General features: G+C 38.9%; 1 protein-coding gene across 1 annotated transcript; it reads right to left on the bottom strand.

The window, feature by feature from the left end:
• Positions 1-214: 214 nt before the first annotated feature.
• RNF149 (ring finger protein 149) lies at positions 215-27,707 on the bottom strand. Its single transcript, XM_043998812.1, is given in 8 exon segments — positions 215-960; positions 2,404-2,599; positions 4,387-4,483; positions 6,334-6,364; positions 6,367-6,415; positions 8,284-8,352; positions 8,782-9,032; positions 26,900-27,707. Coding segments are annotated over 8 exon segments (1,590 nt in total). The 5' UTR covers positions 27,702-27,707; the 3' UTR covers positions 215-865.
• Between the last annotated feature and the right edge of the window lie 216 nt (positions 27,708-27,923).

Raw genomic sequence — 27,923 nt, 5'->3', positions numbered from 1 at the left:
ACAGCAGGGCAGCTAGGTGGTGCAGTGGATAAAGCACTGGCCATGGATTCAGGAGGACCTGAGTTTAAAATCTGGCCTCAGACACTTGACACTTGCTAGCTGTGTGACCCTGGGCAAGTCACTTAACCCCCAATACCCCCCGCAAAAAAAAACAAAACAAAAAACCCACTAACAACAGCAACAACATGATAGTTATTTTGCTTAATTTCCTTAATGAAGCACAGAAAAACCAGTAGTGAGGTAGAAGAGAATATGAATTGCTTTTTTTATTTATAGAAAATTTTGTCAACAATCTTCTTTTCCCACTGCAAGATGTCACAAGAAACAGGAAAAAATATATTGTAGTTAGTGTTTTTTTTTAAACAGTCTCAAACAGTAAAAGAAAATAACCTATTTCTAATTAAGATCTGAATTATTTACATACAAGACACACATAGACAATAGTGTTATTATAAAGGTCTCATCTTTGAAGAAGTTTCCCTAAACCATGAATATGTTTTCCTCCAGGGAAAATATTTAATTAAACAAAGCCACTATCAAGATATATCAAATAAATTGTGCTTATTCTTAACTCAACTTTCAGAAAATAATATTTCTTATACTTTAGCTACTGTAATGTTGACACCCAACATTTTACATTAGTTACTTTCTTAAGTTACACTTTCTGTAACAGTCTGATATCACAAAATTTTTCCAAACAGAAAATGCATTTTCCAGCAGGTCAACATGAAGAATAATTAAAAACTTCCTTTTTGAACCAAAATATCTTAGCCCTTTTACAAATAAGAACTAGAAAAGTCTGAAAGAACATAATTTTTCCAATGTACAAAGTATGTGCTAATAAGATAAAAAAATAAAATGTTCTCTAATGCAGTCCAAAAAGCTGCTGTGAAGCTACTGAATGGAAAACATCCATTACGAACCCAGGCTCTTCCTGCGAAGCATCATTGCCATCTCTCTCTAAAACAAAGTTAAAAAAAGTAATACCACATCAGTCCATATTTCCTGGAAAATAAGCACCAGCAAACTTACTGGTTTCAAGAAAATAACCATTATTTAACTATTCACTTGGTGACTACTTATTCAGGAAAAAAATTATAGATTTTCTGTATCAACTTGAGTTTGTAAAAATTAGATCAAAGAAATATTCTCCATCAAAAATAATTTAAATTTTATCCTCACATATACTATCAGCGAAACCCTTTAAAAGCTATCACATGAATACAGTGAAATAAAGAAAGACATGGGTGAACTGACGCAGAAGACAGAGTGAACAGAGTCAAGAAAAAAAACCAGACACAACAACAGAAATGTTAACGATACACCAAAAACTCAAGTGAATGTAGCTAACCTGTAAAGAACAAAAGAGAACTCAAAAGTGAAAGAAGAAAGATTTATTCTGGGTTACTCCAAAAGTGGAAAGCAAAGAAAAGGAGATTTCAGTTAAAATTACAAGCAGAGAATTTGAATGTGAACCTCAGTTATGTTACTTAGCTACATGTAACCCTGGTCAAGTCACTTAACCTCTCTCAATTTCCTTCTCTGCAAAATAAAATCAGACTAAATGATGAGGTCATCTAAATCCACAGTCTTTAAAATGGCTTTTTCAGTTAATGGGAAAAAAAAAGCAGCACATATCCTATATATCCTTAAACTTATATCCATTACAAACAAATAGTCAAATATACATACAGCCATAAAAATCATACATTTATCCTTAGCATTTAAGTAGAACTAAATTAACAGGTAACAAATATCTCAAGTTGTTACACACACACACACACACACACACACACACACCCACACACACCCAAGGGTACAGATATGGAATGTTTTGCATGATTACACATGTATAACTGCTTGGCTTCTCAAGGAGGAGAAATGGGAGGGAGGGAGGGGGAAAATATGTAACTCAAAATTTTGTTTTAAATATCAAAATTTTTGTTGTATGGAATTGAGGAAAATAAAACAATATGAACCCTTTTCTGGTTTCTGTAGTCTCAGCTTGCATTACCTCATTCCACAGAAAAGAAAAACTTTTAAAGTAATCATTAAAACCTTCAAGAAATCTTATGAGATTCCCTATCACTTAAATGTTCAAGTAGAGATTGGAGAGATCCAATAGGGTGAGAAGCTGAACTAAATGATCTCTTAAATTTTCTTCCTTTTTCTCTACTCTGAGGTTTATTAGACAGCAACAATTTTTTTAACACAACTGTGGCTTAATATTTCCTCTGTATACAATAATTCATAAAATATGTACTCCTATTTATATTTTCTTGACATATTTTTGTATGTTCTTTCCTCACAATAAAACATGTTCCCTTCCCCCCCCAACTGACTTTTAATATTTTCAAAGTATCATCTTATTGTAATGTAAGTACTGTAAGTATAACTACTTACCTAGTAATGCCATATTTTCCCCTGTATCATCTTTAAAGTTGTTGCACGGTAGCCCAGGTCCATCTGTAGAAGATGATGGCAAATTGCTTATTTCATTTCTGTCTTCATCTTGTAAAGTGACACTCAAATTCACAATTGAAACATGACCAGGAATGGATTCTGGAGCTGTTATATCCTGTGTATCCTCAAGATTTCCCTTAAATGGCAAAATATTAATTTTAAAGAAATCACATAAAACAAAACTTCTTTTCCCAACAATACAAGTAATCAAACTCGTCAGAATGTTATTTTTTTATGGCAAGTTCTAATTGTAAAGATTAAAGAATATTTATTTCTCACTATTTTATTGTTAACTTTTTAAAAAATTATCATTAATATGGCAGAAAAGAATAATAAATATAAAAGGCAAGTTTAACAGATGCAACTTGTACAAACTATTAATAATGGAAAAAGGAAACATGAATACAAGAACCAGTAGAAAAGAATAAGTAATGATTCACAAATGAATAGCTCAATGAACATTATAGAAACATTATAAATAACTGTGCTCAAGATTAAAACAATAAAACTTAGGAATTCAGGTAAGGCAGTCTTTGAAGACAAAAAGACCTTACATTTTACTGGAGAGAGACTACATGTATGTTGTCTATAAAGAAAATGAGAGCTATCCATGTGTGTATATGTATAAAACAAAATAATCTGGGGGAGACAGGCCATCAAGTAGGAGGAAGGAGAAAAGAGGCAAAGTCAGAAAAGGTCTCACATACAAGGTGACGCTTGAGTTGGACTCTGAAGCAAAACTACCCAAAATGACTACAGTTACAAACTCAAAAGAAGTGTTCATAAGGAATTATATAAGGAATAAATAAGATTATAAGGGATAAAGTCTGACCAGGTCACTCTCCTCAAACTGTGACTACTCTATTATTTCTAGGAATTAATTTTTTTTAAATTCCTTTGGAATTTAAAGCTCTTTTCAAACTTGTTCCAATTTACTTTTCCAGCTTAATTATATAAAGTATCCCAAAGTCTTAGTGTAGCTTTAAAGTTTAAAGAGTTTAATAGTTCACAACAGCACTAAAACTTTGGGACACCCTATACATGACTCTCTTTCACTATATAATCCAACTGGTTTTCTTCCTGTTCTCCACATATAGCATTCCATGTCTCATCTTTGTGCCTCTGTACTGACTGTCAATCATAACTAGAATTCATTCCTCTTCATATTAGACTCTTAGAATCCCAAGTTTTCTTCAAAACTCAGCTCAATTCTTTCCTCACCCAACCCTGTTGCTCCCTGCTACAGCTCCCCTACTCAATTTTTCTTATATTTACATTTTATATACTTACTTACATGTTGTATATCATACAACTAGAAAGCAAACTTGAAGGCAGATTTTGTATCTTTTATTTTCTACATACTTATTCATTACTTCCTCATTTGAATGTAGCTCTTTAAGATTAGCAATTATACCATTAATTTATTTGTATCCCCAGGGTCTAGGATAGCTCCTAACACATGGTAGGTACTTTTGTAAATGCTTGCTGATTGATCATCTCCATATACGCTTTGTGTCATACCTATGTGTGTACACGCCTTATCTCTTCTATCTTAGACAGCTTAAACTTCTTGAAAACAAGTGATTCATATTGAGTTACTATTGCCTAGATGGTGTTTTGCACATGGTACCTAGTACTTGCCATAAGTCAAGTTAAACATCCTTGGGGAATTGTTTGATAATTACAAAATAATACTAGTTGAGGATTACCTCCTTTCCCTTGCCTGAAGAAAATTTGTCTATATTTTGAATGCAAGTAGTCTTTCTTCATGTGAATCAGTGATTTAGGAGTAAAATACATATACTATATAAATATATACATTATATATACATAACATATATATTATATACATACACACTATATTAATATAGTATAATTGAAATTTTGGATGGAAAATTGAACTTAAATAAAAATTTAACTAACCCAATATCCTAGGGCTTTGATGACATCAAGTTTACACATTGGACAAGTTCGGTGGTCCAAAAGCCAGGGGTCAATGCATGTTCTATGAAAAATATGCCTAAAAAAAAATTAAGTATGTGTTAACATTTCAAAAGAAAAACACTTTTTAAGTGAATAAAAACTATACTACTTGCTTATCATCCTACAAAATAGGTTAAATATAGTTAAAATAAATTCAATGATCAACCTATTAAACCATTCGAAATCTTCTGGGTTACATGTTAGCAAGTACAATGTGAAAACTAAAAGGAAATTCTCCTTCATACTACAAGATAATTTTGTTCAAAATACTTAATGAGAAGGTTCCACTTGAGGTAAAAGCAAAAAAGTCTACCTACCTTAATTGGTCATATGAATTCCTTCCTATTTAGGATATATTTTCCTTATTTGACAAAATCTTTATTTTAAAAAATCCTCAAAAGTCATTTTAGAAGATGTAGCAACTCAATTTAATTATATTTTATTTAATTATAACATATAACAGAGTTTAGAATTCTTGAGTGGCACTAGAACTAGAACTGGCATTCATATAGTGAGCCCCTGGGAGAAGAAGGTGTCCAATATGCCTAAGGACCAGTGAAGTGGTCCAGGTTGGAAAAACAGTAGGTGAAAACTTCCACTATCAAGGATGAAGCCTGTATTTCCAACCTGGACAAAAAGTTAAGAGACCCATCCCACCTCCTCTACCTGCCACCACCCCACCAAAATAGTCCTCCAGATTATTACTCTAAAACTTCAGCTAATTCAAAGAATACTAAATACAAATCAAGAACTATAGATTTATACTCAGTTGTATTCAAGTACTTCAGTTTGATTTTGATAATACTTGCTCCCATCTCATTCAAAGATACTAATACTTATTCTAATAATGAAGCACTTTGAGAATGAAAAGTAAAATATAATTATATAATAATCTGCTATATGCCTTGAAAGTATAATTAAACAGGAAAAAGACTTGAAGCAAGCTATAATTTCTTTACAAGATAATACCTTATACTGACCAAAAAGTTACTTTATTTTATTGTTTGTTTGTTTGTTTTTCTGGGGCAATGAGAATTAAGTGACTTGCCCAGGGTCTGAGGCCGGATTTGAACTCCTGAAGCCAGGGCCGGTGCTTTATCCACTGTACCACCTAGCTGCCCCCAAAAAAAGTTCTTTTAAAGAAGGGTATAATTAACTCCTCTTTCAAAATCATAATGATTTTCCAACACTGACAGTTATTGTAAGTGTAACCACAGAAGAATTTTATAGGAAGGGGGGAAAACCATCAGTAGTACTGTTTATTTCACTTATTCTCTAAATACAATCTAGCACAATAGTGCAAAAGTTATATATCACAAGCTCTCTTTTTACAATGTTCTGCCATTCACCACCACATCCACTTGTCTTCTCCTTACACCCATGCTGTGTTTCTAATAACCCTCACTCTCGTTGTATCCTTTTTGAGATACATTTTGTTAGCTGCCTATTAAAGTAGTAGTATTCAGGTACTAAGTTCAGTGTAGTCTTTAGGGGCTAAGATCCAATAGACATGCTCCCCAGTAGCAGTAATCTCCTATTTCTACATTTCTGGGTCATTTGATTCTTTAAATCAAAGAAGATGATTTGAAATATACAATGTGTATGCATGCATGTATGTCTGTGTATGGACAAAAGATCACTGATACCTACAAGGACCCACAATTCTAAAAAGGTCCCAATGTTGGCTATCAAAACAATCTATATTTATATATTATACTATGTACTGGACTTAAGTCTTAGTAATACTTAGTAATTTTTCATGCTAAGCAAAAAACTTTTAAAATGATATTGCAAGTTAAAGATATTACTAAAATAATCTAAAGTAGTATATGAAAGAAAGAGGAATTAAAAGGAATTAAGTTTATTAAAATTATTTAAGAAACATACTTGCATGGCAGAATTCTAACAATATCCTTTGGTTATAATTTTCAATGCACACTGCACAATTTTCAGCATCAACATCAATTCCCTATAGGAGGAAAAGTAATTACAAATATTCTTAATAAAACAACAATGAATCACAAATTTATGTTGTGTGATCTAAAATACTGATGATGAAAGACTGCTGCCAAATTTTTAATCACAAAGTTATGGTACAAAGAAAACAGGTGAAAAGAAAAAATTCACGTCAGTCCAAAGTTGTATAAATAATCTAACCAATTTTCACATTCTAAAGATTACATAAACAAAGTCTAGCCTGCTTATATTTTTACATCTGCTTTTAAAATGTAACCAGACAAGATAAAAATATTATTTTAATCAATTCACACCCACACACCTAATCAATTTAACATTCTTTTTAGAAAACTGGGATATGGCTCCTTAAATTGTCTTCCACTTAATACTGAGAAACAAATACTGTCAGTTTCTTAAGGGCAGGAAGATCACTGTGCACAGTCATTCTTTTAAAATTCTTAATCTGCAGTAACTGCTAAACTACACATTGTGTATATTTTAGAAAAAACAAATATATCAAGAAAATGTTTTCTAAAATGCCATATAAAAAGTCAATCACTTTTTTTTTTAGATTTCCTTACAAAAAGTATAATGAAGTATAATCACAAGTAGTTTGTATATTTGGTTTTATGGTAATCACCAATAGTAATAACATTGAATATTATTTTTAAAGATTTTTATTTTAAATATATTTCATACTAACTACCAATATCTAATTCAGGGCAGCACCCAACCATCACCTATTAAGTTTCTATTATGCTTTAATCCCTTAAGCAGATCAGTAGAGAATCCATGAATTAGTAAGTATGCTTTTTTAGGGCAGTCTTATTCTGGGTCAGTTATTCTGACATAGGGGGAGGGAGGAAGAGATGCAGGGGAAGCAATATTTAATAACTTGTTGCAAGATAATAAAACTAGAAAGTCTTTGCAACAAACAAAATTGGTGTTTTATACATCTGTAGAATATTATGGTATTTTTACACAGCACAAATGTATTGAGAACAAAAAATACTGCCATTGCTGTATGCCTTTTTAAAAAAATGTACAAATAAATCCTTTAATTTTTTAAAAGAAATTATCTGCCAGTAATCTGAAGTACTGAGAGAGAAGAGAGTTCAAATAATATAATTTCTCAAAGACATTTTTAAAGCTTATATTATTTTGAACTTAAGATTGGTCATGGACATGTCTGTTTCTAAGTTTTAAAATGAAAACAAAACACCAAGAATACAAATACTCCTTTCACAAAGTTGAGGGGAGGAAGATGTATGTGTATATTATATATATATATATATATATATATATATATATATACACAAGCATATACATAATTTTCTATTTATATATGTATATACCTACATCTCTCTCTCTCGGCTGCCAGAATCTTTAGACTTGTCCATAAACTTAAATTTTGTTTTGCAACTTGTTATTTCTGTCTATCCTAACCTCTCTCTCTCTCTCTCTGCAGGGCAATGAGGGTTAAGTGACTTGCCCAGGGTCACATAGCTAGTAAGTGGCAAGTATCTGAGGCTGGATTTGAACTCAGGTCCTCCTGGATCCAGGGCTGGTGCTTTATCCACTGTACCACCTAGCTGCCCCCTATCCTAACTTTTCTTTTCTTTCTTTTTTTTTTTTTTAGTGAGACAATTGGGGTTAAGTGACTTGCCCAGGGTCACACAGCTATTAAGTGTTAAGTGTCTGAGGCCGGATTTGAACTCAGGTACTCCTGACTCCAGGGCCGGTGCTCTATCCACTGCACCACCTAGCTGCCCCCTAACTTTTCTTGCACATATTTCCTGTTTAAAAGATTAGCCATGTTAAAGTGAACCAAATGTATTTTCTACACACAAACATAAATAAACCAGAAGCATTAGACATTACCTTGTCTCCACGCTTTACGGTATGAAGCTGAAGTTGCCCAATAGCTTTCTTTGTTTCTTTTCTATGGGTCTTCGGAAGACAACATATTTGTAATTACTTGAACTTAAAATTAACTTTAGTGAAAACATTATTTTAAATGTTTTAGTGAATTTTATGGACAAAGGAAATTCTTCCACCAATACAGATGAGAAAACTTTCTGTAATTTATAAGGTCTTTTTGTCTGAAAGACTGCACTAAAGACAAAAGGTCAAAATCAGATGAAATTATGATCCACACCTAACAATTACTTCATCTTCCACCAAACTAGACTAATTTCTCCCTGAAATTACTGAAATTTTTCTCTATACTGAAATTAAGTACATCCAAATTAACAAGTGACTCAATGTTTTTTCCAAAACATCAAATTGGAATGGCATTATAGTGAATTTAGAAATGACTTCCAAATATTAAGTGTTTTACTAAAAAAAATTTTTTTAAAGGCTATTACCTATAATTACCTGATTTCCAAACTGTGAACCAGCATATAGGAAACGCTGTATGTAGTAAAATATCAGCCAAGCTAATGATATGATCATCATGGTGATAAAAGCAATGGCTACAAACACAACAGATTGACCACTGATGAACTCTTGCACATGACGTGTACCAACTTCTATGGTCATTTTAACTGGAATTCCTCTTTGCACTGGCCCCAAAATTTCTATTCCTTTTGGATAGCTAACCATAATTACCACTGTATTTCCAGTCCCTGTTGAGGAAAAAAACACAAAAAACCATGGATCAATATTAAGCATGCACGGTGTAGGTTGAGCTTAAATTTGATCCAAGAAGGATTTAAGTGATTATGAAAAATGTTACAAGGAGTTTACAACCTAGTGGGTAAGTTGTAGCTCTGTCACTTACTTTCCAGGTGACCTCAGGTAAGTCACTTCACCACCTACAGAAGAGGAGGATAATACTACTTGCATGACAGAGTGCTGTCAAGGTAAACAAAAATATATGTAAAGTGCTTTGATATAGATATCTATATATAAGCTATAAAGCTGTAAGATCTATATCTATAGGCTTATCCCATATAGTGGCATCAAAAACCAGACCTTTTACACATATATAATATATATACACATACATGCATATATGCACACATATATATTCTATATATAGAATAATTACTCAAAATTCAACATTCACTGAGTAGGCCTACTATGGGAAATACAAAGATGATTAAGACAAATCCTGATCTCAAGGAGCTTACAATCAAATATATGAGCATTTAGGGCCCTAGGAAAGGCCCAAAATGCAATCTCATTTCCAGGGTTCGGGGTGGGGTGGGGGGCGCTAAGGAAAGGGGTAAAAAAATATAAAGGATATGACAGAAATTAGCATTTGAGCTGTGCCATGACAAACAGAAAATGAATTGGTCAAGTTGGACATGGGAGTCGGGAGAAATACAAGAAATGGGAACAGCATGAATTAAGGTAGAAAGGAAGGAAAGGTTGAGGAGTGCTAACAATCAGTCCAGTTTGGTTGGACTATATTCTAATTAGGAGACACTGAAAACTCACATAATATCTGATGGGCAATGAATTTTATCTTGAAAGTGCTATTGACAAGAAGGCAGAAAGTACTGTAAGTCTGAGGAACTGAATCGTATTTCTCTGTCCTAGCTAGGTACGGGTCCTTGAGTAACATTTCACTTCTGTCTATCCTGTCCTATTCTTTTCCAATAAACCAGACTACAATAATACATGATTTCACACAAAGAACTTTGGGAAGCTGTTGAGTGGCTCTGGCTTTTCAAAAAAGTGAATTATTGAAATACGGGCTATTCCATTCATATGATCTCTGCCTTATCTTTAATCTCTCTTTTGAGTCATTATGTAGTCTTAACTGTGTAGCTACCAGAGGGACCAGGCTTGTTTAACTCACATATTACTGTCTCTGCCCTAACTGGAAAATACGTTACTCCTAAAGTAAAAGCTATAACTCTTCCATATATCTGGCATAGGAAAAAAAAATCCCTGAATTTCACTCTGAAATACTTTTTACATTTCTCTGTTAAATCTTTAAATACACTAGACATAATTTTATAAAGAAACTAAATTTATACATAGACTTTAGACCCACAAAGAGCTAATAAAAGCACAGTAGATATTTTGGAGAGAATGGAAATATGAACCATAGCAAGTCCAAAAAAAATTCTGGAAACTTTACATTTTTGATGTAATATTAACACCTTTATTCATTCACAGTGACCTCTTCTATCCCCTTTTTGGATTACTTTAAATGAGGTACCTGCAGACATGGGTCTGTTTACTTAAATGGCATATACACATAACAAAAGTGGTTTACATATATCTCATTTGATGCTCAAATAAGGAGATGAGGAAACTCAGGCTGAAAGAATTTAAACTTTATATGATTTGTCCACAGTCACACAGGAAGTAAGTCTAAAGCGGCATTTGAAATCATATCTTCCAACTGAAAGTCCAGCACTCTATTCAACAGGTTACCAACTTGGGTATCTTAAGTTTTCTTAGCCATAAAAAGAAAAGACCTTTCTCCACTGAAAGAAATTATCTTAGGGGGCGGCTAGGTGGCGCAGTGGATAAAGCAACGGTCCTGGATTCAGGAGTTCCTGAGTTCAAATCCGGCCTCAGACACTTAACACTTACTAGCTGTGTGACCCTGGGCAAGTCACTTAACCCCATTGCCCCATAAAAAAAGAAAAAAAAAGAAAGAAAGAAATTATCTCAAAAGTCCCCTACCACCTCTCTAAAATTTTATGATTCAAGTTTACCACTTAGGCCAAATCTTGACAAATTAAATTTGGATCTAGAAGCCAACTTGGATGTTCAGGAACCAATTGCAGATTTCAAGGGAGAAAAATAAAAAGGAAAAAAAGGGTCATGTTTTCATTTGGTTTTATACCTGAAATGAGTTATAACAAAGTCAATTCTTTTTTTTTTCCCTTCCTTTTTTTTTTTTTGTGGAGCAATGAGGGTTAAGTGACTTTCCCAGGGTCACAAAGGTAGTAAGTGTCAAGTGTCTGAGGCTGGATTTGAACTCAGGTCCTTCTGGATCCAGGACCAGTGCTTTATCCACTGTGACGCCTAGCTGCCCCCTGAGGTCAGTTCTTTTTTTCTTTTTTATTATTTCCATAAAAGTATTTTATTATTTCCATTATATGTAGAGATAGTTTTCAACATTTGTTTTTATAAGATTTCTAGTTTCAAATTTTTCTCCATCTCTCCCCTCCCTCCCCCCCTCCCCAAGACAGCAAGCAATTTGATATAGGTTATATATGTACAATCACATTAAACATATTTCTGCATTAGTCATGCTGTGAAAGAAGAATCAGAGCAAAAAGGAAAAACCTCAAAAAAGAAAAACAAAAAAAAAATAGAAATAGTATGGTTCAATCTGCATCTAGATTCCATAGTTCTTTTGTTCTGGATTTGGAGAGCATTTTCCATCATGAGTCCTTTGGAACTATCTCGGACCATTGTGCTGCTGAGAAGAGTCAAGTCTATCACAGTTGATCAACAAACAATGTTGTTGATACTGTGTACAATGTGTACCCCATCTCACAGCATCAATTCATGTTCTTTGTAAGGTTGCTATCTAGCTATACTGTCTAAAATATCTAATGAGTGGTTGCCAATAAATTATAAGCATTTATTAAAGATAATAAAAATTTGATGAAGAGAGGCCTAGATGCCTACAGCTATCTATCTCAGGGAGCCAGCATTTCTAGCTCCTCTTCCCCTTGAAGTCCTCGAGAAAGAGAGTGAGGGATGGAGCCTCCTGTGAAACCTGGAACATCCTATCCATAGGCACACACAGTTCCAAGCTAATTGGCTAGTAGCTTTGATAGACAGTACCCATGAGCAAACGTCACTTCCTGACACCAAGGAACTGACCTCCCAAGCCACATGGCTTGCCCTCAGATGCTTTCTCCTCACAGCAGAGCTTTCCTACAGTAACTCTCCAGCAGGTGGTGTCACTCCAATTGTTACACCTTCCAGGTTTCTCTGAAATCCCCATGCTCATTGTTTCTTACAGCACAACAGAATTCCATTACATTCATATACCACAACTTGTTCAGCCATTCCCCAATTGATGGGCATCCCCTCAATTTCCAATTTCTTGCCACCACAAAAAGAGCAGCTATAAATATTTTTGTACATGTGGGTCCTTTTCTCTTTTTTATGATCTCTTTGGGAAAAAGACCTAATAGTGGTATTGCTGGGTCAAAGGGTATGCACAGCTTTATAGCCCTTTGGGCAGAGTTCCAAATTGCTCACCAGAATGGTAGGATCAGTTCACATGCATTAAGTGTTCCAATTTTTCCACAGCTTCTCCAACATTTATTATTTTCCTTTTTTATCATATTAGCCAATTTGATAGGTGTCAGGTGGTACCTCAGAGTTGTTTTAATTTGCATTTCTCTCATCAACAGTGATATAGAGCATTTTTTTCATATGGCAATAGATAGCTTTGATTTCTTATCACTGACTATTTCTCAATAGTCAGAATGACTTGCATTCTTATAAATTTGATTTAGTTCCTGATGTATTTTAGAAATGAGGCCTTTATCAGAAATAGTGGCTATAAAAATTGTTTCTCAGCTTTCTGCCTCCCTTTTAATTTTGGATGCATTGCTTCTGTTTGTAAAAAACCTTTTTAATTTAATGCCATCAAAATCATCCATTTTGCATTTTACAATATTCCCTCTCTCTTGTTTGGTCATAAACTGTTCTCCTTTCCATAAATCTGAGAGGTGGTTACTTCCTCTCCTAATTTACTATGGTATCACCTTTTATGTCTAAATCATGTACCCATTTTGCTAAGGTCAGTTCTTAAAAGGGATCTCAAAGAATCTAGAAAGACTCAAGGAAAGGAGTTGAATCTTTCTTACTTGGTTCAGTCCACTAAAACATTAATTTTTTTTTTAAAAAGCCTATTATTGCCAATGTCAAATGTTTTCTTCATTCTTGGTATACTCCTATTGTTATAGTTCTCAAAACAGCCATTTTATTAAGAATTCAAAATAATTGAGGGGTAGGGAAGAAGGAAAGAAATTAGCAAGATGGTATATTTAAAATTCTCTTTTTTTCACCTCTCTTTGTCCTACTAAAGGAGCTAAGAGCAGTTTTGTTTTGGTTTTTGTTTTTAGTATGACAAGAGAGATCAAAAGTAAAGGGGAGGATCTGAAACAAATGAGCAGGACAATATAGCAAATTAATGACTCTTTCCTCTTAAGAATTGAGGAATTGGTAATAAGTTTGTAAAGCTAGGTGAGAATAACAATTTTCCTCAGGCAATTAAAAAAAAATCACACTGTGGCTGGAACCAATTACCATATTTTAGATAATTATAATTTTGAAGAGTTCAAATTTTGTGAACACAGGGGATTCATTATGTTTCAGTCCAGTTAGGAAGAAATCCTGAAGTTTTTTGTTTTTCTTTTTTTAATTCTTCCAAACTGAGTAAAATGTGTTATTTATTAACATTTTTCATCAATGAGGTGTCACAATGGATAGAGCAGTGGCCCAGTAATCAAGAAGACCTGAGTTCAAATTAGGCCTCAGACACATACTAGCTGTGTGACCTCCAGCAAGTCACTGAACCTCTGCTTGTCTCAGTTTTCTCATTTGTAAAATTAGGATAACTTACTTCTCAGGATTCTTGTGAGGACCAAATAAGATGAGATTTGTAAAGTGTTTATAGTACAGTGTCTGGCCCTGTACTATAATAAATGTTAGCTATTATATCGCTTTTTTTTTTTTAGTGAGGCAATTAGGGTTAAGTGACTTGCCCAGGGTCACACAGCTAGTAAGTGTTATGTGTCTGAGGCCGAATTTGAACTCAGGTACTCCTGACTCCAGGGCCGGTGCTCTATCCACTGCGCCACCTAGCTGCCCCTTATGTTAGCTATTATAAATATCATTGTGGCTGAAGAACATTTCGGACCTGAAAATGACTTATTACTACATCTGTTTTCATTAAAGACCTATTTCAGTGCTACGTGGATATAACTAAGAGAGTGAATAATATTTAGTAAGTAAGCATTACAAAGCCAGAAAGGCTGCTAGTTTTAGTTAGGGTTTAAGGATATGGGAAACAGGGTCAAGATACTGCATCTTATTTCCAGAAGCTAACAACTCTCTGAACAGTAAGAGAGAGAATGTTAAGATTTCCCCTCTAAACAGACCCATAACTTTAGGTACTTCTAGGTTTTTCTGACATCTGCCTGCTCATCATTTCTTATAGCACAACAGTATTTCATTACATTCATATATCACAACTTATTCAGTTATTTCCCAAAGGATGGGCATTCCCTAGGATTTCCAATTCTTTGCCACCACAAAGAGAGCTGCTATAAATATTTTTGTACATGTGGGTCCTTTTTCCTTTCCTATGGTCTCTTTGGGATACAGACCTAGCAGTGGTACCACTGGGGTCAAAGGGTATGAACAGTCCCATAGCCCTTTGGGCATAGTTCCAAATTGCTCTCCAGAAAGGTTGGATCAGTTCACAGCTCCACCAACAATGCATTAGTGTTCCAAAATTTCCACAGCTTCTCCAACATTTATTATTTTGTCATATTAGCCAATCTGATAGATGGTACTCAGAGTTTGTTTGTTTATTTGTTTTTGGTGGGGCAATGAGGGTTGAATGACTGGCCCAGGGTCACACAGCTAGTAAGAGTCAAGTGTCTGAGGCCAGATTTGAATTCAGGTCCTCCTTAATCCAGGACCGGTACTTTATCTACTGTGCCACCTAGCTGCCCCCAGAGTTGTTTTAATTTGCATTTCTGATCAATAATGATTTAGAGCATTTTTTCATGTGGCAATAGATAGCTTTGATTTCTTCATCAGAAAACTGCCTGTTTAGACATGGCCACAGTTGACTTTTTTTTTTTACACTGTGGGAGTGGAATGGGAATCACTAAGAGATAGTGTTATTTGTTAAGATCATATCAATAAAATGTTTTAAAAGAGAAAAAATGATGTCTCTAAAATAATAGTCAGACCCAGACATCTACTGTCCCTCCTGGTACTAAAACCATAGTACTTTTACTATTCCCTAAACATTAAGTTTCTTTTCATTGTATAACATTTTTCATTTGTAAAATAAAAGTCAGAATTTTAACTTGGAAAATAATGAATTTTTTTAAAATTCATGGACCCCAGGTTAAGATCTTCTGTTCCAGTCTCAATCCTTTAACTTTACAAATGAGGAAACTGAGTCTCGAGGTATGGTACTGACATGGGATTTAGGATGACCAGATAATAGGACAGACATACTGAGGAATTACGGGGCCATTAAAATTTAAACTGGCCAACTAGATATCAGGATGGAGATAAAATTCTATAGAAGGAAAGTCAATTAGGTGAGGCTATTACCTGACTGGAGCCAGGAGACAGAGGTAACTCCAGAGGTCAGAACCATCATTCCAAAAAAATTAATCCCCCATGACTCTCAGGAATGACAAATATCCAAGCTTCCTGCCCCCCCCCCCAAATGAACCTTCCATTTTCAGGTGGCCACCCATCTATCCTCAATAAAAGTTTCTGCCTTTCTTCTGTTCTGAGAGGAGAATGTTTGAGCCCTCCTCCCCAAGGGTAAAGTTTTTGACTCAGGCCACATTCTATGGCGCCAAATAAAAGACCATTTTAATTCTAACTGGACTGAGTGTAATTCTTTATAGAGGAATACCTAAGGATCCCCACCACTGTGACAGTACTCAGAAATGGTATCCATTTCCTTACAAAGAGGGTAATGGATTTAAGATGAAGAATGAAGCATGTTTTTAGATATAAACAACGTGGGGACTTGTTCTGCTTATGTATATTACAAGGGTGTTTTGCTTGGGGGGGGAAGGTGGGAGGAAGAGAAAATAAATGCTTGTTAACTGGGGGGAGGGGGAAGAAACTTCCTGTATACACACTAGAATATTTTTTCCCTCAAAAGAGAATGTAGATTCTTTTTTTTTTCTTTTGGTGGGGCAATGAGGGTTAAGTGACCTACCCAGGGTCACACAGCTAGTAAGTGTCAAGTGTCTGAACCCAGATTTGAACTCAGGTCCTCCTGAATCCAGGGCCGGTGCTTTATCCACTGTGCCACCTAGCTGCCCCCAAGAATGTAGATTCTACTAGCCAGCATTAATAAGCATTAAGCACTGGACTACCCTCAAGGAGCTTAATAGGGAATAATAGGGAATACCAGGGAAGACAGTATACAAAAGGAAGCTGGAATTGGGGAGAGAGCATGCTGGAAAATTCCCAAAGTAATGTAGCCAGGTGGTGTGAGAAATGGGTAGTTGTCTCCTCTCAATGTGGATATAACAGTCAGTCATCCACCCCCTGACCTGTTTATAGGACAAAGGTCTCAGATCCCCTCCTCCCCCTCAGGTTAGCAAGGTCACATGATTCAAGGACTCCTGGTCTCAATAAGGTCCACTCCAGAGTTGTGTCCATATAAAAAAGTATAAGGTCCACTCCTGAGTTATGCCCATACAAGGAAGAGGGGTGGGAATACTGCCTTCCAATTAGCTAGTTTTTGCGGGTAGATTGTAACCCCAGCAGTGATGAAAAAGGGGAGGGTCCATTTGCATTAGGGACTAGGGTATAAAACAGGGCCTTCGAGCCCCCTTTCTGGGCACCCACTAGGTGCACACTAGGGTGCCTCCTTCTCATGAGAAAATAAAGAGCCTTTGTCACCTCTCTGCTGAGTTCCTGAGAATTACTGAGAAGAGGATGGATTTTTCCCTCACAATTGGAGGTCCCACCGAGATGTGGGGAGCTATGGGGAGCTGAGGGGACCCTCCGGGTTCCAGCACTCCCAGTGCTCTTCGACAGCAATGGTCGATGGTGGGAGCCCAGGGGGGCCACCCCCAACTCCTGAGTCCAAGGAACTCAGCAGAGCCGTCACAAATGGGAGCATGCTCATCATGGGGGTAAGAATTTATCAAAACAGAAACTGCAGTGGGGAGGAAGGAAAAGCCAGCGCTCTGGTTGTTAGGCTCATGGTGGGGAGTCACTGCTATAAGTCTTTTGCAGGGGTATTGGGTGAATTTATGAATGAAAGCTTACCTCCCGGGATTGTGAGAATAGAGCAAAATGTTATTGGGGTTTAGTATGTTTTGTTTGGGAGGGGGAAAGCCAGGGGAGAGGTCCCTGAATGATCCCTTAGGTCATCTCTCTCTTCCCCCCTCACACCACAAGGACAGCAGCCACACCTAATCTTGTCTTCCCTGGGGGTGGGGGAGACTGGAGTAGAGGGTGGTGGTCCTGGAGTTACTCAGTGTGTCGGTCCTTTGGTTTGGTTTTGTGGGGAGGGGGTTCTTTTAATTTGCCCCAGGGAACTTCTTGGGTAAACTAGGCCCATTAAAAAAACAAAAGGATTTGCTTGGGGAAGGTGGGGGAGGCCCAAGTGTCCTTCTAGAGTCTAGGATTAACAAAGATCGGTTAGCTCCAGGCAATTCATTTGCTTGGGAAAGGGGAGTGTGAATTCAGTGCCTTTTCTTAGAAGAGAGAAAGTTGGGGCAGCTAGGTGGCACAGTGGATAGAGCACCGGCCCTGGAGTCAGGAGTACCTGAGTTCAAATGCAGCCTCAGACATTTAATACTTACTAGCTGTGTGACCCTGGGCAAGTCACTTAACCCCAATTGCCTCACTTAAAAAAAAAAAGAAGAAAGTTATATGTATATAATACTTGAAGGCTCATTCTATTTGAGAGTTAATTTGTTGCAAAGAAATTAATACTAGGGCATCCAAATTGCTGCACTAAAGTGTGAAAGGGATCTTGCTGTTTTAATCTGGAGAGTTAAATAGTTTATTCATAGAGATTTTCATTCTTTTACATTAATTGCCTTTATTCTGAGTTACCAGATCTGAGCAAACAAGGTGCCAATTGTCCCTTGCACTGTATTCCATGAGGCTTGGCAACTTCTGTTCTTTTATGGTAACCCCCATGATCATCCCAGGTGGCATGATAAACACAATGTTGAATTTGGCCATGGCATCTGGTAGCAATGGTATTAGATTCTTTATGAAACAAAGATGAAAATTCTATTCTTAATTTCTTACATTAAATTAGAAGGGTATAATAGGAGTATAACTTTATGGACTCCTTTGCAGGTGGCTTGGGGAAGTTTTTAACATCTCAAGTTTGTTTCAAGAGAAGTAGAGGAGGGTAACTTATAGAATGTTTTGTTATATTAAATAATTTGTTAGATAAAGCTTTGAACAGCATGGGGCATTCTTGGCATCTCTCACTGGAACAGCTTTTCACTCCTGATGCAGGATCCTGGGATTCCTGGATTCTCTTTCTTGGTTTTGGGTGTGCCAAGGTACCAGGCGGTTAGAGTCCATAGGTACCAGGTGTGCCAAGGTGCCAGGCGGTTAGAGTCTGTAAGTGCCAGGCTGTTAGACTCCGTAGGTGCCAGGCGTGCCAACCAGGGAGCCAAGCAGTGTGCCAGGGAGTTGGAGTCCGTAAGCACCAGGTGTGCCAAGCAATGTGCCAGGAGATACCAAGCAGTGTGCCAGGCAGGGGTGGTTCCCAAGAATTCAAAGGGTTCATTAAAGATGAGGAATGCCACCTCTAGTGACACAGAAAAGGAAGAAAGTACACCTTCCCAAAATTCCCAAAGACAGTCCTTTGGGAGACAAATTAGAAATCTGGGATAAACTTGAGAGGTATAGAGGAAAATGCAAGAAGAGAATGATAAAATATCGTTGCCTAATATGGGCTGGGGTTCCCCTCAAGGGAGGTTCAGTCCTTTGGCCTAAATTTGGGTCTAATGAAAAGAAAATTGGGTATGCCAAGCCTTAAATGTATATGTGAAGAGTAAAAACCCTCAAAAAGATTTGGATATCCTTACTTGGGAAGGGAAACAGAGTTCCCAATAATAGAAATGAAAAGCATGTTTATCAGAATATATTTCTGGCCTCTCTGTCTCTCTTTCTTTACTCTGACAAAAGGGACTTCTGGCCCAGAATTCTCCTCTCGAGTTTCCAGCTCACCAATTTAAGCCTGGAGACTGGGTATTGATAAGAGCCTGGAAGTGCAACAAGTTGGAACCTGACATTGAGGAGTGAAACAGGACTCACTACTCACTACGCTCCAGTAAAAGGGGCACCTTTTCTAGAAGAAAAACCAGAGCCAAAACAAGAGCAGTGGACTGTGAATAAGGAATCTGATCGACTGAGGGCGAAGTTTAAAAAGACTTTAATGTACAAATATACCAAGCCTGGTACAAAAAGGGGGAAGGGAGGTAACATTTTGGGGGTAGTGGGAGCTTCTCAGGCAAACAAGTAATGGAGGAGCAAAAAGGATTTGGTATATGGGCATCTGAAGGAGGAACTGATCCTGTAAGAAGAATAGGAATATCCTTTGAAAATCCCATGGATCCTACACCCCCCTATCCTTTTAAGACTCCAGAAATAACCTCTCCAAGTCCAGAAGGGAAATTAGGAAACCCTGAAACTCCTGAGTTACAAGCCAGTGAAATTAAGAATGTGAGACAGACAGCAGAGACAGAGACTGGGTTTGGAGATTCAGATGCTCGGATGGAATGGGTCAGTGCTTTGGGAAGACCAGCTGCCCATACTCTAAGTCCACATTTTAGTCTGGAGGGGTTTTGGTGTCTCCTTCAATTAGACCAGAACAGGTTGGCAAAGGGTGAGAGTTGCAGGAATCTGGAGCTACACTTCCCTGTAATAAAAAAGACAGCAGAAAAGATCATCCCCATTTTTGCTGGAATCCCAGGAAACCATACCACCTGTCTTTCCAGATGGGTGAGAGGTTTTCTGGTCTTGGGTAACATGAGTTGTGTCCAAACATGGGAAGTAACCGAGAATAACTCGGTAGATTTTTCATCCCTGATCCTCCCCGCAGCCGACCTATGGTGGTATTGTGGTGGAAGACCAATTTTACCCCCTAACTGGACTGGGACTTGTGGGTTGGTGCAGCTGACCACCCCCTTTACCATGGCATCTGAGCATTTCTCCAAATCTGAGTCTAAATCAAGAAAGAAACACAGCCCAGAGGGGTAAAAAGGGTCATCTGATGCTCTAATCTGCCTAGATAGCATAGGATTCACAGATTTAGACCAAAAGGCAGAGGAGAGATTCAATAAATGGAATGAGAAGAGCCAAATAGTCAAAAATAAAGAGGAGGGATTGTGAGAAATGGGTAGTTGTCTCCTCAATGTGGATATAACTCCCCCTGACCTGTTTGTAGGACAAAGGTCTCAGATCCCCTCCTCCCCCTCAGGTTAGCAAGGTCACATGATTCAAGGAGTCCTGGTCTCAATAAGGTCCACTCCAGAGTTGTGTCCATATAAGGAAGTATAAGGTCCACTCCTGAGTTATGCCCATACAAGGAAGAGGGGTGGGAATACTGCCTTCCAATTAGCTAGTTTTTGCGGGTAGATTGTAACCCCAGCAGTGATGAAAAAGGGGAGGGTCCATTTGCGTTAGGGACTAGGGTATAAAGCAGGGCCTGCTGCACCCTAGGGTACCCACTAGCTGCACACTAGGATGCCTCCTTCTCATAAGAAGAAAATAAAGAGCCTTTGTCACCTCTTTGCTGAGTTCCTGAGAATTATTGAGAAGAGGATGGATTTTTCCCTCACAGGTGGGAAATGAGGAGATATCTATGCTGAGTCCCTTCCTTAATGGAGATTTGGAATTTAATTCTTAAAGGCAAGTATCATCAAGCTTCAGAAAATTTTATGCTCCCATAGTACTTACACTTAAAAGCTGGAATGGGCCTAGCAGATCAGCCAATCCCAACCCCATTGTTTTACTTATGATAACTAAGGTCCAGAGAGGTCATATGAGTTGACCAAGATCATACAGCTATGAAGTACCCACTAGAGCTAAAATTATGGCTTGTTATGTACTAGACCTGAATTCTCCTATAAGTCCACAAGATCTGAACAGCTGTAGGCAGCTATAGAATCACTGTAAACTCAGTAGCCAAATATTATAGAGAGAAGTGAACTGAACTTGGTGGCCAGAGAATTAAGATGTATCAGATGTTGCCCAGTAAGGGCAATCCTTTATGGTAAAATATGAAAGTTTTTAACAGTCAGTTAGGATAACTGAAAGACGCCAGTTTTTCAAGGACCACCCTTTTGGGGAGGAGACGAACAGTCCGCCTGCTGCGCACGTCAGACTGCCTGCGGGACTCGACTTCCGGGGTGGAGAGAACGGAAGTAGAGGCTTTTGCCTGCTTGGCGGGACTCCTGACGGCGCGGCACAGACAGTCTCTCTCCAAAGGTGGCCTTTTCGGTTTGGTGAGTTTTTATAAGGAATATAGACTAAGCTTAGACTTAAGACGATTTGTATTGTGTTTCTACTTTCCTATCCTTCTAATCAACATCACCTTGTGACTACCATAACAATAAATAAAAAGGTCTATCTAGAAAACCAAAAGCTTCTTCCATTTATTAGTTTGGGAGATAAATTAAGGGAAAGGTTAAGTAGGGGAGATTTATGATCTAATATCCAATTTTAAATCTCACACCTTTTATTCATAGAATTCTATAATCTTAAAATGTCCTCCCAGAAAGGGAGTCATCTAGTCCAACCTCCTAATTATAGGGGTAGGGTGGGGTGAGTTGAGGGATGTGAGACCCTGAGAAGTTAAGAAACTTGCTCAAGGCTATAGAACTGGTTTAATTTCATATGGCAAAGCAAAAGAAGTCCCTGTCCAAAGGAACATTCTACTTCGAGGCTACACTCTGTTCACAGTTAAGTAAATACAAAATATTTACAAAGTAAATATAAGGTGCAGGCAGTTAGTATGGTATAGTGATAAGAATGCTAGACAGCTTTTGAATATTTCTTCAGAACTAGCTGTTACGATCTTGGGCAAATCATCTAACTTCTCTCAGCTTCAGTTTCCTCATGTATAAAATGAGAGGGTGTAGGTACTTGTAAGGAATTAAGTGTGATTTGGGATTTCCAAGACCCCATCTTTGCTTCATCATGGTCAGACTGAAAAGATGTAACCTTGAAAAAGCCCCACCTAGGAGTTCCCCCATGCCCACATGGGCCTGGCCAAATTATAATGGGGACAGCCCAGGGGGTATGTTGAACCAATTGGAGACTCAGCATGGCTAAGAACCTCCCTTCCGGTGGGAGAGGCAGGAAGGAAGCCAGAGAGACAGGAGGAGAGAGAGAGAGAGAGGAGCTGGTGGTGGTTGGCCTTCCAACCAAACCCAGAGATACTGCACAGCTGGTTCTCCTTGGAACCACAGATTCCAGGTGGTGGTAAGTTTGTGTTAGTGAAGCGAGGCAGGCTATTCTGGGTAGCTGAGGAGGCAGAGCTTGTTTGAGGTGCCTGGGAAGTGGGTCATATCTTTCCCTTCCCCTATTCCCTTTCTCCTTGTCCCTGGCTCTATTAATTTCACCTGTGTTAGAGATTTGTTCCCATTAATAAAACCTGATTTGTTAGTGGAAAAGAGGCTATTAATTTCCTTTCTTATCAGTCTTAGTGAAATAACTAAAAAAGGCAGTTTGGAAGAGAGGGAACTCTGTACCTAGAGGTCTCCCATTATTTCCTGAACCCCAATATTATGGCAAGCTGCCCAATAACTCTCCCCATGCTGAATTTGGCCCTAACATACTATAACCTCTAAGGTCCCTTCCATACCTAAATCTATGCTTCTATAAATACAAGGTGTTCTAAGCTAGGCTAGTTGTTTAGGTTGATATTGGAACAAAATGGGACACTAGTAAGCCATAGCAGGTGAAGGCACTGATAACCCCTTGAGTTGATTCAGTTAAGCAAGCCCACCTCAATCTACCAGCCAAGACACTCTAGTTCCTAGGGACTGCTTTGTGATGAGGAAGTAAAGTCAAGTATCTGAACTTAGTCCCCAGAGCAAATCATGTATCAAGGAATGTCAAGATATTGATCTTTTAAGGAAAAACTAGCCTAATCTACATAGAAGGAGGAATGTTAAGTTATTGCTACTACCACACATGATAATTTGTTTTTGTTTTTTTGCAGGGAGAATCCTAGCAACTGGTTAGGAGAATCAGAAACAGCCTCATTTAGGAGGTGGTGCTTTAACTGACCTTTTTTTCCTTTTTTTTTTTGGCGGGGCAAGGAGGGTTAAGTGACTTGCCCAGGGTCACATAGCTAGTAAGTGTCAAGTTCTGAGGCCACATTTGAACTTGGGTACTTCTCAATCCAGGGCTGGGGCTTTATCCACTGAGTCACCTAGCTATCCCCTTTAAATGAAGGAAACTAGTCTAGTTGGTCAGTAGAAAAGTCTGAATTTAGAACCCAGGTAGTTTAACTCTCCATGTCCAGTAGTCATTACAATTCTGCCCTATCTCAACCATGCCAATTGATGTTCTTCACTGTCTCCATCCAAATCATAATTAAACAGTAGAGCAGAAAGCCAGGACTTCTTATAAATTCTAGTCCTCTATTTCCAACTTAGGCAAATTCCACCTTGACCTACACTTCACTCAACAAATCTGTAAGAGTCATCTTCTCTCCCTGCCCCCCAATCCCTCTCCCTAAATCATTTCTTCCTCCTGATTTCACTCTCAAAGTCACCCAGTTTTAAAAATTGGGTTCTGTTCTTCCTGACAAATTACATTCAAATCAATACTAATACCTATTCATTCTCTTTTTCCTCCTTTCCATTCATTTCTACCTCCACTACCTTAGATACTATTACTACATTGGAACTGATATTCCAGCTACCAATTTCCAGTTCACCTCCCAGAGCACATAGAATGTAACTGCCTTAATTTGGCATTCAAGGTCTAGTTCAAATGCCATCTCCTCTAACAATCACAATACAATCAGAAAAGGATCTTTAAATGGTTACAAGAAAGGACTTCTATAGGTAGGGGAAGTTAGTGGGTTATAATAGAAATGAAAAGAGCAGAGTCAATAAAACATTTAAAAATATACACAGGAGCAAAAAATTCGGAAGGGGATACAGACAAGCAGGATAGATTTATTACTACTATGTTAAATTTACTATGCACTTTAAAAAGCATAGAGATAACAGAAGTCTACAGATTGTAGTGTTTCATATTTAAATTTACGATAAAAAGATCACTATTTCCTTTCTATGAAATCTATTGTTTATACTTAATAAGGCATACCTCATAAGACGTTTATTTATAAATGATTTATTCTTCCTACTAAAGAGTAAAATCCTGACCACAAGGATCAAATGTTGTTTCATAGTCTGCCAAGCATATATGACAGCTATTCAATGAACAGAATGGTTACAGAACTAAATGGTTTACATACCAGCTTCCTATACTCATCAATTCTTATAATTATGCTTAAAAGACCAAGCACTTTGACCCCACCTAAGTCCTATATCACAAAGAAAGAAAATAAAAGGACACATGTTAAATATATATTTGTGTAGATATATGCATGTATGTGTATATGGAGAGAGAGAGCTCAAGCGCAGTTCTTTAGCCGTGGCAAAGGATTAGAACCTAAAGGGGATGTCTATCAATTGGAGAATAGCTGAACAAATTATGTTATATGTGAATGGAACATGACAAAAGAAATGGTAAGAAACAAATCTGGGAAGTTTTGTTTGTATAAACTGATGCAGAACTCAACAATTTATACAGTAGCAACATTTTGAAGATAAACAACTTAGAAAGACTTAAGAACTATGAACAATTTAATGATAAACCAAGATTCTAGAAGACCTACTATATAAAGTACGCTACTCAACTAACAGAGGCAACAGACTCTAGTTGCAGACATTCTTTGACAGAGCTACTGTACAAAAAATTTCTTCCCTTCTCTCAATAGAGGGAGGGGAGGAAGGGAGGAAGGGAGGAAGGAAGGAAAGAAGGACCCCTTTGACAGTCTAATGGCCCTATATGAAAAGTACAGTCCCTTTTTCAATTTTTTTAAATACATAAAATAAAGAAAACTAATTATAATGAAATAATTATCCAAAAAAAAATTTTTAAATAAGTTCACAGATTCCAGGTAAGAAGACACCAGCTTATCCATGTACATCAGTAACTTACTAACTAGCAGTTAGTGCCCAATGGACAGACCACTGGACTTGAAGTCAGGAAAACCAGAATTCAAATACATCAGATACTTACTAGCTGTCCGACAGAGGCAATTACTTAACTTTAGATAATACTAGCAGCTACCTTTCCCCAGGGTGGTTGTGAGGATTAACAGAAAGAAGATTGCCAGATAAATGATAGCTATTATGTGAAATAATGTGACAAAAGAAGCATTATTATTACCACTCTTCAGAATTATTGCCTTTTTTTTGGCAGGGCAATTGAGGGTTAAGTGCCTTGCTCAGGGTCACACCACTACTGTCACCTAGCTGCCCCCCAAATTCTCTCTCTCTCTTTTTTTTGTGGGGCAATGAGGGTTGACTTGCCCAGGGTCACACAGCTAGTGTCAAATGTCTGAGGCCAGATTTGAACCAGGTCCTCCTGAATCCAGGGCCAGTGCTTTATCCACTGCACCACCTAGCTGCCCCTATAATTATTACCATGTAACAGATAAGCAAACTGGCCCCTCTTCTGTATCCTCAGAGTTTACCCCTGAATTTGGTACACAGTAGGCACTTAATAAATATTTGGGCAGCTAAGTGTCTCAGTGGATAGAATGCAGGACTTGAAGACTCATCTTCCTGAGTTCAAGTCACTTAATCCTGTTTACCTCAGTTTCCTTACCTGTAAAATGAACTGGAGAAGGAGATGTCAAAGCACTCCAGTATCTTTGCCAAGAAAACCCCAAATAGGGTTACAAATAGCCACGACAGAATACTGACTGATAGGGGCTGAGTGACTTGCCCCAATGAATATTAAGTGCCTACTATGTGGCAAACTCCTGACTGGGGATACAAAAAAAGGGGTAGTTTCCTCATCTGTAAAATGGTAATAACAGTACTTACCTGACAGTGAGGACCATGTGGGATGCATCAATGTCCAAAAAGAGTCTGAACTCAGGTTTTCCTGACTTTCACAATGCCGCACCACCTAGCCCACCCCCAAACCCTGGCTTAAATTGCTTCAAGTCTAAATAGAGTTGCCTGGGATACGGAAATTTTGAATAGCCTACTCCAGGTTATTCAGTAAGTTATTAAGCTCCTACTAAGTGCTAAGCCCTAGGCAAAGGAAATTGAAACGGGGGGGGGGGGAGGCAGTCCTTAGCTCCCAAGGTGCTCAGAATAGGGGGAAGGAAGGGGAAAAGGGCAGGTAGGAGGGATGGGGAGAGGAGTGGAAGGGAAGGGAGGAGGGGGGAGAGGGAAAGGGAGAGAAAATGAGGAAGGGGATATAGGGACCGGAGGGAAGGGGAAGGGAAGGAGGGGGAGGGGAGGGAAGGAGGGAGAAGGAGAGGAGGGGAGGAGAAATCCTAAAGCGCTTAATAAGTGCTTGTGGATGGACAGAAGTAACTTTATCAGGGTCCCTAGATGGCAAGGGCCGGCCGAGGCCTTGGCTGGGGGAAGAGGGGATTCCTCCGCAGAGGGAGACATGTTTCGGGCTGCACCCACTGGCCACGCTAGGAGCGCTCCCCTCCCCCTTTCCCTACCCCCCCGCCCTTTCGCGGCGGGGCGCCCCTCACCAAGGTGGGACATGGAGTTGGTGCCGTTGCCGTAGTGCTCCTCGTTGTAGATGACCACGGCAGAGGCGTTTCTGCGGGCGGCGTTGAGCACCTTGTCCTTGAAGGTGCAGTCTCCTCGGGCCACCAGAGCGATCCAGGGCTCGCGCCTCCCGGCTGCCCGTCCTCCCAGCGGCGGCACATAGTAGCGAGTGTCAGGGGCGCAGCCCTTCCTGTCCCGGCCCGGGGCGCGGGGTATGCCCACCAGACCCTGCAGGCTCTCCTTGGGCGAGTTGTCGCCATAGCGGCCGCTTTCGGTTGCGCCCTGCACTGTTGCGTTCGTCAGCGGATCCACGTACACAGTGCTCACCAAGGCCGAATACCACTCGAGCGCCCGGCCCCGGGCTCCCGGCAGCTCGCACAAGGCTAGGGCCAGGAGGACCACGGCGCCCCCGAGGCGGCCGCCATCGCTCCGTCGCCGCCGCCGCCGCCGCACCATGGCCGCGCTGCGCCGAACTGTGAAGGAGAAAGATGAGGAGGCGGCTGCGGCAGGGCCGCAAGCACGACCCGGAGGGAGCTGCCCCCCCCTCCCCCCTCGGAGGGCGCCCCGAGCGCGAGACCCAAGAGGAGGAGCGCGAGCCCGACGGAGGCGGAAGAGGGCGGGAGGAGGGGCAAATGAGGAAGGGGCGGTGAGAGTCTCCGGCTCGAACCGAAGCAATGGCGTGGTTAGGTCCTGAAGCTGAGGGAAAAAGGGAGAGGAAGAGAAGGGCCGTGATGATGAAGGGGGTGGAGCCGAGCCTCGAAGGAGGCTGGGATTCGTGGGCATAGAGGGGGGCGGGGCTCTCCCCCTCCCCGCTCTCTTTCCCCTCCTCCTCCTCTCTCTCCCTGTTCCTGTCCCTCTTCCTCCTCTCTCCTCTCTCTTTCACCGACACACTCCTGTGGAGAGTGGGGAGTGAGTGGGATGGGGGAGCCTAGTGACCTGAACTAGGAAGGAGGTGCTGGGAAGGTACTAAAAAGTTCTCCAGACTGCGCCTGCGGGCTGCATTTC

Source organism: Dromiciops gliroides, chromosome 3 (assembly GCF_019393635.1).
Source record: "Dromiciops gliroides isolate mDroGli1 chromosome 3, mDroGli1.pri, whole genome shotgun sequence".
Lineage (NCBI taxonomy): Eukaryota > Metazoa > Chordata > Mammalia > Microbiotheria > Microbiotheriidae > Dromiciops > Dromiciops gliroides.
Note: the sequence above shows the minus strand (reverse complement) of the source record. Positions and strands in the feature narration are given on the sequence as shown.